A 13,475-nucleotide genomic window follows, 5' to 3' on the forward strand; every position below is an offset into this window, starting at 1 on the left:
CCATGGACCCAAGTTGTGAACAAAGCACTGTGCAAGCTAGTGGCGGCTCCATAATGGTGTGGGCTGTGTTTACATAAAATGGACTTGGTCTTTTGGCCCAACTGAACCGATCATTGAAAGTTCGGCTACTTGGAGACCATTTGCAGCGATTCACAGACTTCATGTTCCCAAACAATGATGGAATGTTTATGGAAGCCAGAGCATTATGTCAGGGGCCACAATAATTCGCAATTGGTTTGAAGAATGTTCTGGACAATTCAGGCAAATGATTTGGCCAACCACATCACACGGCATGGAACATTTTCAAGAGGTCAGTTCGCGAACAAAATTCTGCACCGACAACACTTTCAACACTTGTGGACGGTTATAGAGGTTCCAACGAGTTGCTGAGTCCATGTCACGTCGAGTTGCTGCACTACAGTAGGCGAAAGGAGGTCCGATACGATATAAGGAGGTATCCCTTGACTTCTGTCACCTCAGTGTACTAGGACGGGGTAAGTTTGCCGCCTGTCGCTGTGTACTGACCGTTAAATTAGGCACCATTCGTGAAACTTCGTAGAGCTCGTTCTTTGTTTCATATTGCTGGTACCCTCAGCGACTCTAAAGTTGTGGCACTGTAAATGCCTGACGAATAGTACTGAGTTTCTTGTGTGAGCAGATGATTATCTGATTAATGACAGTAATTCTACTTGTGTTTAAATGATTATGCACACGTGATTGCTAAAAGTTTCAGTGTAATTTTGCTTCTATTCATTGTGTTGTATTACAATATGCGATTGAGTTTCGTATTCTTTGCTACATGAATGTACTGCATTTGAAGATTACCATCTCTACTATAATCTGTATTCACATATATCAGTGAATGTACATGAAAAATTATATCATTGTATGACACTTACAAGTGGACATTAATATACGAGATACATTGTATCCACCATTCGCCTTTATGACGGCTTGGAGTCTGCTGGCGACACTTTGCATGTGGCGTCTGAACGTCAATGCAGGAATGCAGCCCATTGTTCCTTAACAGCCGAAACCAGAGAAGATAGTGATGATGGACGTTGAGGTCGAGAGCAAAATCGACATTCTAACTTGTCCCAGAGCTATTCCATTGGCTTCAGGTCGGAAATCGGGCGGGACGCGCCAGTCCATTTCAGGAGTGCAGTCACAATCAATCAGTCCCAGTGTAGTAGTTCAACCCTTGTCCCTGCACTGATCTCCCTGTCAATGAGTGCACACAGATTTTGCCAGATCATTCCAGGGAGCAATGTGGTTTCTATTTGTTTATGCCCTCTTTAACGTCCCAAATGTCGGACAGTTGGCTACCACCACCACAGCAACTACCTCTCCACAATATTTGCAATAGAGGGGCACCTTTCACCCTGCTTTTCGACAATGGCTCTCAATTCAAGACATTTGAGTTTCAGGTGTTTCGCGAAACAACGGCATTCTGCACCCCACCACCGCCACGTTTCACCTAATATCCAATTCTGAAGCCGATCTGATGGTCAGGACGTTCAGAAAGCAGGCAGGCAAGGAAGTGATGACCACCGACGCTGCAAAAGCACTCACCAGCTTTCTTGTAACTTATAAATAGACCACGTCTGGCCCGAATTTCACGTGAATGCAGACCCCGGACCCTCTTCCACCTCCTGCACCTGACTCAGTAACTGCACCACCCATGCATGCAATCACCGTGTGGGCTCCCACGTATGGGCTCGACATTTCGTCCGGAACCTCATATGGACCGAAGGAATCGTCATCAGCAATTGATGGTGGCACATGTTTGAGGTTATCACCAGCCAGGAGTTCGTACACACTCACTTACATGCAGGCAGGGCCAACCATCACCCTAGAAACCATTGATCGGCTAGTAATTCACAGACAGAGCCAGCATCCGATCCAGCAAATCACGACGAGGAAATGTCATGGAAGCATGTGGTGGAAATTCCATCAAAACTTTCTGCTTTCCCTCGACAAAGTCAGGATAGGTTCGAGCATATTCGGTCCTGCGCACCGATTAAATGGGGGGAGGGGGAGGGAATTACGATTTGACAGTGATGCGCTCTCCCTGTCCGGCCTGAATGTCGATATGGAGGGAAGATCAGAGACATCATGCTTCGTATCATGGCCACAGCTTGCAACTTGGCTGTCACGGATGTGTCATGTGGCCCCATCCACTTACGCGGGCGTCCGTAAATACCAAGGCCCAACACTTGCCCAGCCCTTCCAACTATTCTCTAAGGGCTTAGGTCCGTGCCTCGGGCATGGATGTGTGTGATGTCCTTAAGTTAGTTAGGTTTAAATAGTTCTAAGTTCTAGGGGACTGATGATCTCAGATGTTAAGTCCCATAGTACTCAGAGCCATTTTTGAACTTAACATCTGGCTTGCTGTTGACTTCGTGAGCTCCGGCGTCATTGACCATAGGAACCACCTGTTTGTTCCTCTGATTTCCGCATCACCATCATTGCGATTGATAATAAATTGTGTTCCACCTATTCAGAATGGGACACAAAAACACCCGGTGTATCTGCTTTCAAATTACTCAAGTTGGCAGCTGATGTTGGTTCGAATTCTGGAATATATCCTGTACCTTCTCCGGTGAAAGAATTTCGGAAAATCATGCTTAGTAACACCAATTTAGTTCATGTTTGATGATCTGTTGTAGTGTTGAAAATTTGGTTACTTCATAGACATTTCCTGTTAGCCTGCCTGTAGCATCAATTTCTTCTGTTCATTTAAACTATGTACGAAAATGTATCCCTGTAAATTAACGGGAACATTGCTAAGTATTACATCATATATTTTTTAGAGAAAGTTTGGCATCGAGCCAATATGGTATGATTTTTGAAGATCGATTAAAAGTTTATTGTAAGTGCATCTTCACCATTAATCGGTAGGTCATGTTAACATTAGTCACGATTTTTTCAGGCTCCGATGTCCAACGAGCACACCGTGGAATTGCAGGCTCCAGCCAAGCCATCAGTGGTGTCCAGGGACCGCTACTCCGTGACGCTGTCCTGGAATCCTCCAGAGGGTCTACAGGCGGGCAATGGAGATCGCTCCATCGTCTACACGTTACAGATGCACGACCGCGTTCGGGGCTGGGTTACTGTATACTGGTCAGTATCATCTCTAATTTTACTGTTTGATACCTTACGGTGAGCACTGTGGGGTGTGGGAGTTGGTTCAAATGGCTCCGAGCACTATGGGGCTTAACTGCCGAGGTCATCAGTCCCCTAGAACCTAGAACTACTTAAACCTAACTAACCTAAGGACATCACACACATCCATGCCCGAGGCAGGATTCGAACCTGCAACCGTAGCGGTCGCGCAGTTCCAGACTGTAGCGCCTAGAACCGCTTGGCCACTCCGGCCGGCGGTGTGGGAGTGATTGACTGAGCAAATTCTTACTCACGGGCTTTTGTTCAATTAACAATGAAATCTTGTAATAGTGCATTCACTTAATAACACTTTGGTATCACGTTATTACAGTAATCGATCACAATGATTTGCAGTGATCTTTTCATTTAGGCCAATTAATGTACAGTAGAGACAGCGCTTTAATTTGTTATTATGCAAGTGTATGCAGTATGTACAGGGTGTTTCATAATTCCTATTACAGGCTTCTAGGGGCTGTAGTGGGGTCTCATAGACGAAGTTCTGACAAGGAAGCCATGTCCGGAAATGTACCTTTTGGATGTAAAGTAAGTTCGAAAATAGGATCACTTTCAAATCTAGGGCTTCATGGGATGCGCACAACGGATGCAATGAGCTTTGACCCGTGTGCTCTACATGAGCCCATGGCATGGAATGTGTTTGTAGCACTCGTCATAGGGTTCTGCTCTGTATAACGAATGACATCCATGGGGCACCACAGCCAACCCTCCCAATTGTGAGCCTACCAGTTCCTCGCAGTTACTGTTATAGTCGGAAGAAACTGGTATGTCATGTCATGCTTAGAATGAGGACAAACAAGGGTGTCCATTTTCTCAGCTTGTGTGCGTACCGTGAAACGCGAGATTTGAAACTGTTCCATTCTTTAAACTTATTTGATATCAAAACGGTAAATTCCTGGGCATGGGTTCCTTATCAAAACTTTATCTACTAAATCTCCTCTTCAACTCCTACAAGCCTGTAATAGGAATTGTGAAACGTCCTGTGTGCCCACATATAATTTAATACGTCAATCCGACAAAGAAAAGAAAAGTAGCTCTATGCACAGCGCTATAAAACAGGGAACTTACATCTTTACAATAATTGAGATTTTTCGTTCTTCAACTTTTTCAGGTGACTGACGGTATTGGTATCCGTTATAACTAGTTTTTAAAGGATGCAGGATAACCATGGGTTCTGTAGCAGCCCATGATCGTGTGGATGCTATCATACACGCGGTGGACTGCCATGCATGCTTCTCAGAACAACAATCCGCATTAACCACGGCTCATATGCTGACTCACACACTGTCTTGCTCCAACGGTATTTATTGGGCAACCACGTACACAGGCTGGCGTTACTATACTCCTTTCGTCATAAGAATAAACCTCATGTAAACATTACACCATACATTCTTCTCATAAAGTATAAATATCTATGGAGTGAGCATTCTGATGCGCAGAACGAGAAATCTGTCCTCAACATCTTCTGTTGCTCAAGTCACGTGGTATTGGAACGGCGCATGTTAGTCCGTATAGCGCTTAGCGTATTTTGAGTGTTATTACTTCGCTAGAACAGATAGATTACTTTCAGAAGTATCCTGAAACTCTGAATATGCGTTTTATAGAGATCTTAACGATTTTATACCTGGAACTGAACTAGTTTTAAAGCTGTGAAGAGCAAGGGTATTGCGCTTTTTCGCCACAGTATGAAACATCAAGTTTTCTCTCTGTTTTTCAAAGCGTGTTTGTAAAGACCGCCTTTCACGATTCTTCAAAAAAAAAAAAAAAATAGTGATGCGCAGCTTTGCAACAATGCTGCCTCAGGATGCTTAGCTCAAAAGGAAATCTTAAGAAATGAAGACAAAATTGATCGACTTTTAAATGTCGTGGATTGAAATGCTCGACTAATACGCAACCTGAAGCTTCCATGGGTATAGCTAATATGGTGGATGAATGCACTGCCAATCTATTAATGTCAAAATACAAAGAGTTGTACTGTCAGGTGCTAGATATATTGTAACAGAACTGGAAACACGATTTTCACATTGTGATAAAATGCTCTTCCTTAAATTAGGCGATACTACTCAGTTCGCCAATTATGCTCAGCATTTCTTTTAGACAGTGTAAATTCAATATTGCAAACGTATAGTGCGTCCTTCATGTCGCTCGCAGTTGTGTCTAGAACTGGAGACTCTATTTCCTTCCCAGCATAAATAAACATTTCACTTTGTCAGCATGGGAGACATAGTCAAATAAATGACTGAGAATGAATTCTTTCAGGAACTATTTTTTTCTAATTGCTACCATTTCTGCAACAAGTGCTTCACTTGAAAGGAGTTTTTCTTGTCTTAAACGTGCAAAACTGTGTTTGAGTAACATTATGGGACAGGACCGCTTATCAGCTCTTGCTTGTACCTCGATTGAGAATCAGTACTGCGAAAACTTGAAAGCTGAGACACATGGTATGGCGATGCCATCGGAAGATTCGTGAAAAAGGAAGATCGTCCAGTTAAATTGTTTTACAAGTAACAACGCTCAATCTACAAGTTCGTTTATAAAGAAAAGTGAGTGTCATTATTATTATTGTTATTATTATTATTATTATTATTATTATTAGCAGTAGTAGTAGTAGTGGTAGCCATCGTCATCGTTTTCGTAGTAATAGTAGTAGTAGTGGTGGTGATGGTTACGAAAGCTAGGTACGCATACATCAAAAGGGAAGTATAAGGGATTTTCCAGTATGTTTCCTGGCCTCCCCAGATTTATGCCCGTGACCACCACTGCTCAAATTCTGTCAGAAGGTAAGTTGATCCAACTTCGCTTCTTTATACAGAAACCTATACAGGGTGTTACAAAAAGGTACGGCCAAACTTTCAGGGAACATTCCTCGCACACAAAGAAAGAAAATATGTTATGTGGACATGTGTCCGGAAACGCTTACTTTCCATGTCAGAGCTCATTTTATTACTTCTCTTCAAATCACATTAATCATGGAATGGAAACACACAGCAACAGAACGTACCAGCGTGACTTCAAACACTTTGTTACAGGAAATGTTCAAAATGCCCTCCGTTAGCGAGGATACATGCATCCACCCTCCGTCGCATGGAATCCCCGATGCGCTGATGCAGCCCTGGAGAATGGCGTATTGTATCACAGCCGTCCACAATACGAGCACGAAGAGTCTCTACATTTGGTACCGGGGTTGCGTAGACAAGAGCTTTCAAATGCCCTCATAAATGAAAGTCAAGAGGGTTGAGGTCAGGAGAGCGTGGAGGCCATGGAATTGGTCCGCCTCTACCAATCCATCAGTCACCGAATCTGTTGTTGAGAAGCGTACGAACACTTCGACTGAAATGTGCAGGAGCTCCATCGTGCATGAACGACATGTTATGTCTTACTTGTAAAGGCACATGTTCTAGCAGCACTGGTAGAGTATCCCGTATGAAATCATGATAACGTGCTCCATTGAGCGTAGGTGGAAGAACGTGGGGCCCAATCAAGACATCACCAACAATGCCTGCTTGATGCTAGTACTGTAGAGCAATGAGTCGCATGTCAACACGAGCAACGAAGTCAACATTATCTTCCTTCAATTGTGCCAACTGGCGGCGAATCGAGGAAGTACAGTACATACTGACGAAACTAAAATGAGCTCTAACTTGGAAATTAACATCTTTTCTTTATTTGTGTGTGAGGAATGTTTCCTGAAAGTTTGGCCGTACCTTTTTGTAACACCCTGTATACGTCCTACATGCTATAATCCTCCCTTTCTTCTCCCCTCCATAAACCAACGTTCTGTTACCTTGTTGTTTTGGAAACATGAGTTGCACTCCTACGACTGGTCTTTATTTTATTTATTTATCTTTCGTTCTTTGCTATACTTTTTGGAGTCCGAGTCCCTTTCTCAACCAATCATTCCTACCATCAGCCAAGCCAACAGGGTGGGATCTGGCATCGTCAATGGTCACACCGTGCTGACATATAGCTCACAAAACAAACACCTCGCTAAAAGACTATGAAGGTAAAATTAATGGCGAAGTTACTATGGTACACGGCGCACTCTCCACAACTCATTGTAAGATCAGAGGAAACGTTGAGGTAAAAAATGAAGAATAGCCGATTTTTTCCTAACCTGTTGCTTTTGTGTGCCACGCCAGACATTTGCCACGATTTTACCTGCTCCGAAGGGTTGGGTCCCTTGTCTCCCCCTCTTCCTCCTCATCGCTGTCGCGCAGGAAAGGTACTCACTGAGCCTTTCCGCTGGTTTACTTAACGTAGGACCAGAATCTCTTTGGATTTTCCGCCACATTTCTAGAGAGACTTTCGTTGTGGAAAGTATTAAATGCATCTCGCATTGAAATCCGCACCAAATTTCTAGCCTCAGTAAAACTTCGCCAATCTTGGAGATTTTGCGTTCGTCTAAATTATACTTGCCTTTTTCGGTGCTCCTGCAGCAGCTTTCTGTAGTGTGTTGTGTACTATGGGGAATCGGTTCCGTCTCTTATTAATTTACTTGGTATGAATCTCTCGAGTGCTGTTGATACTATTTCTTTGTACTTAAGCCACATATGGTCTTCACTTACATAGTTTGGAAGGACTGGAGACTGTCTCTTAGAAAGACGTCAACCGAATTTTTAGCTGCTTTTATAAATAGATATATTTCGCGTTTAGTTTTGGTGAATTTCTTTGTTACGGAATTGATCCTCGCTCGACTGTGTGTTCACTAATCCCTGTATCCGTCGTGATGCTCAGGATTATTTGTGGCTGAGAGGTCAAGTGTGTTTTTGTAACCATTTACAATTTGAATGGTCTCGTGAACTAATTGTTCAAAATAATTAAAAAAAACATTTAGAACAATTACGGAAGTTGTTTTCTATCTACAATAGGGTCTGAAAATGTATTTTTGTCAACATAAGGAAGGTAGATTGAAGTCACTGCCAACTATAATTGTATGAGTAGCGTACCTATTTGTGATGAGACTCAAGTTTTCTTTGAACTGTTCAGCAACTGTTTCATCTGAGACCTTTCTTGTTGCTCCCATGCCAATGCACTGTTTCTATCGCAATCAGTATGCGTGAAAGGGAGCTACCCTACAGACAGAGGGGTCTATATTTATACTTGATAGAACTAATTACCCTCCCCCCCCCCCCCCCCCCCCCAGAACCATGGACCTTGCCGTTGGTGGGGAGGCTTGCGTGCCTCAGCAATACAGATAGCCGTACCGTAGGTGCAACCTCAACGGAGGGGTATCTGTTGAGAGGCCAGACAAACATGTGGTTCCTGAAGAGGGGCAGCAGCCTTTTCAGTAGTTGCAGGGCCAAGTCTGGTTGATTGACTGATCTGGCCCTGTAACACTAACCAAAACGCCCTTGCTGTGCTGGTACTGCGAACGGCTGAAAGCAAGGGGAAACTACAGCCGTAATTTTTCCCGAGGGCATACAGCTTTACTGTATGGTTAAATGATGATGGCGTCCTCTTGGGTAAAATATTCCAGAGGTAAAATACTCCCCCATTCGGATCTCCGGGCGGGGACTACTCAGGAGGACGTCGTTATCAGGAGAAAGAAAACTGGCGTTCTACGAATCGGAGTGTGGAGTGTCAGATCCCTTAATCGAACAGGTAGGTTAGAAAATTTAAAAAGGGAAATGGATAGGTTAAAGTTAGATATAGTAGGAATTAGTGAAGTTCGCTGGCAGGAGGAACAAGACTTTTGGTCAGGCGAATACAGGGTTATAAATACAAAATCAAATAGGGGTAATGCAGGAGTAGGTTTAATAATGAATAAAAAAATAGGAGTGCGGGTAAGCTACTACAAACGGCATAGTGAACGCTGTATTGTGGCCAAGATAGACACGAAGCCCACGCCTACTACAGTAGTACAAGTTTATATGCCAACTAGCTCTGCAGATGGCGAAGAAATTGATGAAATGTATGATGAGATAAAAGAAATTATTCAGATAGTGAAGGGAGATGAAAATTTAACAGTCATGGGTGACTGGAATTCGGTAGGAAAAGGGAGAGAAGGAAACGTAGTAGGTGAATATGGATTGGGGCTAAGAAATGAAAGAGGAAGCCGCCTGATAGAATTTTGCACAGAGCATAACTTAATCATAGCTAACACTTGGTTCAAGAATCATAAAAGAAGGTTGTATACATGGTAGAAGCATGAAGATACTGACAGGTTTCAGATAGATTATATAATGGTAAGACAGAGATTTAGGAACCAAGTTTTAAATTGTAAGACATTTCCAGGAGCAGATGTGGACTCTGACCCCAATCTATTGGTTATGAACTGTAGATTAAAACTGAAGAAACTGCAAAAAGGTGGGAATTTAAGGAGATGGGACCTGGATAAACTGACTAAACCAGAGGTTGTACAGAGTTTCAGGGACACCATAAGGGACAAATGACAGGAATGGGGGACAGAAACACAGTAGAAGAAGAATGTTTAGCTCTGAGGGATGAAGTAGTGAAGGCAGCAGACGATCAAGTAGGTAAAAAGACGAGGGCTAATAGAAATCCTTGGGTAACAGAAGAAATATTGAATTTAATTGATGAAAGGAGAAAATATAAAAATGCAGTAAATGAAGCAGCAAAAAGGAATACAAACGTCTCAAAAATGAGATCGACAGGAAGTGCAACGTGGCTAAGCAGGGATGGCTAGAGCATAAATGTAAGGATGTAGAGGCTTATCTCACTAGGGGTAAGATAGATACAGCCTACAGGAAAATTAAAGAGACCTTTGGAGAAAGGAGAACCACTTGCATGAATATCAAGAGCCTTGATGGAAACCCAGTTCTAAGCAAAGAAGGGAAAGCAGAAAGGTGGAAGGAGTATATAGAGGGTCTATACAAGGGCGATGTACTTGAGGACAATATTATGGAAATGGAAGAGGATGTAGATGAAGATGAAATGGGAGATACGATACTGCGTGAAGAGTTTGACAGAGCACTGAAAGACCTGAGTCGAAACAAGGCCCCGGGAGTAGACAACATTCCATTAGAACTACTGACGGCCTTGGGAGAGGCAGTCCTGACAAAACTCTACCATCTGGTGAGCAAGATGTATGAGACAGGTGAAATACCCGCAGACTTCAAGAAGAATATAATAATTCCCATGCCAAAGAAAGCAGGTGCTGACAGATGTGAAAATTACCGAACTATTAGTTTAATAAGTCATAGCTGCAAAATACTAACACAAATTCTTTACAGACGAATCGAAAAACTGATAGAAGTCGACCTCGGGGAAGATCAGTTTGGATTCCGTAGAAATTTTGGAACACGTGAGGTAATACTGACCCTACGACTTATCTTAGAAGTTAGATTAAGGAAAGGCAAACCTACGTTTCTAGCATTTGTAGACTTAGGGAAAGCTTTTGACAATCTTGATTGGAATACTCTCTTTCAAGTTCTGAAGGTGGCAGGGGTAAAATACAGGGAGCGAAAGGCTATTTACAATTTGTACAGAAACCAGATGGCAGTTACAAGAGTCGAGGGGCATGAAAGGGAAGCAGTGGTTCGGAAGGGAGTGAGAAGAAATAAAAACTTTGAGGTTCGCCGATGACATTGTAATTCTGTCAGAGACAGCGAAGGACTTGGAAGAGCAGTTGAACGGAATGGACAGTGTCATGAAAGAAGGGTATAAGATGAACATCAACAAAAATAAAATGAGGATAATGGAATATAGTCGGGTGATGCTGAGGGAATTAGATTAGGAAATGAGACACTTAAAGTAGCAAAGGAGTTTTGCTATTTGGGGAGCAAAATAACTGATGATGGTCGATGAAGGGAGGATATCAAATGTAGACTGGCAATGGCAAGGAAAGCGTTTCTGAAGAAGAGAAATTTGTTAACATCGAGTATAGATTTAAGTGTCAGGAAGTCGTTTCTGAAAGTATTTGAATGGAGCGTAGCCATGTATAGAACTGAAACATGGACGATAACTAGTTTGGACAAGAAGAGAATAGAAGCTTTCGAAATGTGGTGCTACAGAAGAATGCTGAAGATTAGATGGGTAGATCATATAACTAATGAGGAGGTATTGAATAGGATTGGGGAGAAGAGAAGTTTGTGGCACAACTTGACTAGAAGAAGGGATCGGTTGGTAGGACATGTTCTGAGACATCAAGGGATCACCAATTTAGTATTGGAGGGCAGCGTGGAGGGTAAAAATCGTAGAGGGAGACCAAGAGATGAATACACTAAACAGATTCAGAAGGATGTATGTTGCATTAGATACTGGGAGATGAAGAAGCTTGCACAGGATAGAGTAGCATGGAGAGCTGCATCAAACCAGTCTCAGGACTGAAGACCACAACAACAACAGAACTAATTACGTACTAACATAATCGTCGGTATTGCTTTCGTTTCCCAAAAGTTATAAATATTTCGATTTCGGAATAGAAACTCTGTATTTCGCCAAGATGTCGAAGAAGAAGGTCCCTTATGTACTGGTTGTATCGAGTAAGATGTGGAGACGGCGGTTTGAAAGCGGACAGAAGAAGTACGAGGAAGGGCGTCTCCTACCTTTGGGATCGCTACTCAAGCTACCTGGCGAAGGAGCAAGCGTGGCAAATGTCTGGCGTGGCAAATGTCCAGCGTGGCAAGTGTCCGGCATTCGCTTTTGTGTTGCTACTCGACCACTCTGGAAGCCTGTACGAACCTAGTTTGCTGAGTGTCCTTGTTTTATTTCTGCACAGGGGCCACAGAACCCGCGAGCAGGTGCGAGACCTGCCCCCTGGAGGATGTGCCCACTTCCGGCTGCGAGCTTCCCTTGACGACCGCCACAGCCCCTGGGGCGCCACCTTTGCCGCTAGCACAACAGGTGGGCGACTCACAGAACCCCAAAATTAAGCAGTGCACCGCCAGTGTTGCGATACAGAAGCAGAGAACGCTCCTAGTTGCCTGGCAGTGAACTTCGAATGAGGAAAAATATGACGTGAAAATCCGCATTCTTGCATTTCGAAGTAAGAGTATTGGATGACAATCTTTTTTATTTATATTTTATGAGTGGGCCTCGTACTGTAGGGGTAAAGTGCTTGCCTGGAATCGTTTTTGTGACTTTGCAAATTAATAAATTCCAGAAATCTCAATCAAAAACTAAGATTAATTTCTCGTAACTAGAATTCACAGTGATCTGAAATTTTGTAAATAAAATCCTCGTCCCCTTTTGACTGTAAAACTATTCAATCATGACACTCAATATTGCAAATTCGACCGTGTGACGATTTTTAAGTTGCAAATAATTGCACTTCAGCACATGTCAAAACCTAAAAATCATCTGAAGTGACATGCATATATGTCAGACGGGTTTTAGATTTTGAAATGTGCTAAAGTGCAATTATCTCTAATTGATAACGGCCACACGGTCAAAATTGCAATAGTGGATTGAAGAAATAAATAATTTTACAGTCAAAAGTCGACCATAACGTTATTTACAAACTATGAGTAATATCCCATAGCGCAAAAGATAGCTGTGCTCTAATGTCTACTAAAATCGATTTCTTTTAGTTTTATTTGAGTACCATGTATGCACATTCATTCACCCGAAATCGCCCTTCTGTATAGTCACCTGCAAGCAAATTAAATTTATGCATCTCACAAAACAGTTCTTTACATGACTGAAAAACAAAGTGGGAGCAGAGAAAGGTACACATTGCGTGAGTGTATCCAAAATTATTTGTTAATGACATACGGAAAGAAAACATACTATATGAGACATTTTTTGCTATTTTTTTATCCTTTTTACCCAACTGGGCAGTTTTTTTTTTTTTTGGCTGCTACAGCCACGCCTTTTTAAGCAATGAAATGTGATGCATGTACATTATTTATAATCTTCACATTTGTTACAGATTGTTTGTTAGTTTCGACGACTTATATTTTGCATCTGATGTTGAGAAGTGAAAACACAGTCAGCAATACTATCACTACTAACTTCTGTGTAGCATAGGAAGATGATTCAGAATGAGTATGCTCTTGTCCTACTTCTGTTTATCATTAAGCCTACTAAGATTCTAATTAAGCATGATGATTTCTTATCCTCTCTATCTCACCTATCTCTTTTTCACACACACGCACACACACACACACACACACACAAACAGAAATACAGACACCCCGCTCCCCTCCCCACACACACACACACAAACAAACACACAAACACAGACACACACACAATATCTATTGATTTCGTGGAAGTGTCATCCGTAAGTGCAATGCCGACAGACTTTTCGATATGAAAACATTCTTCTGTGAAGCGCCCTGAGCATAGTTTGAAAAAATTTTAGGAACGAAATTCCTTCACATTCATTTTGA

General features: G+C 42.4%; 1 protein-coding gene across 1 annotated transcript in view; it reads left to right on the forward strand.

Moving 5' to 3' along the window:
* The window catches only part of LOC126474756 (fibronectin type 3 and ankyrin repeat domains protein 1-like), a 165,248-nt gene that overhangs the window by 17,057 nt on the left and 134,716 nt on the right, over positions 1 to 13,475 (forward strand). The window contains exons 2-3 of the mRNA XM_050102233.1: positions 2,933 to 3,123; positions 11,861 to 11,985. Of these exons, the coding sequence (XP_049958190.1) occupies positions 2,939 to 3,123; positions 11,861 to 11,985 (310 nt within the window). The 5' untranslated portion in view covers positions 2,933 to 2,938. The remainder of the gene's footprint in view (positions 1 to 2,932; positions 3,124 to 11,860; positions 11,986 to 13,475) is intronic.

The sequence above is a fragment of the Schistocerca serialis genome, chromosome 4 (genome assembly GCF_023864345.2).
Source record: "Schistocerca serialis cubense isolate TAMUIC-IGC-003099 chromosome 4, iqSchSeri2.2, whole genome shotgun sequence".
In the NCBI taxonomy this organism is placed as follows: Eukaryota; Metazoa; Arthropoda; class Insecta; order Orthoptera; family Acrididae; genus Schistocerca; species Schistocerca serialis.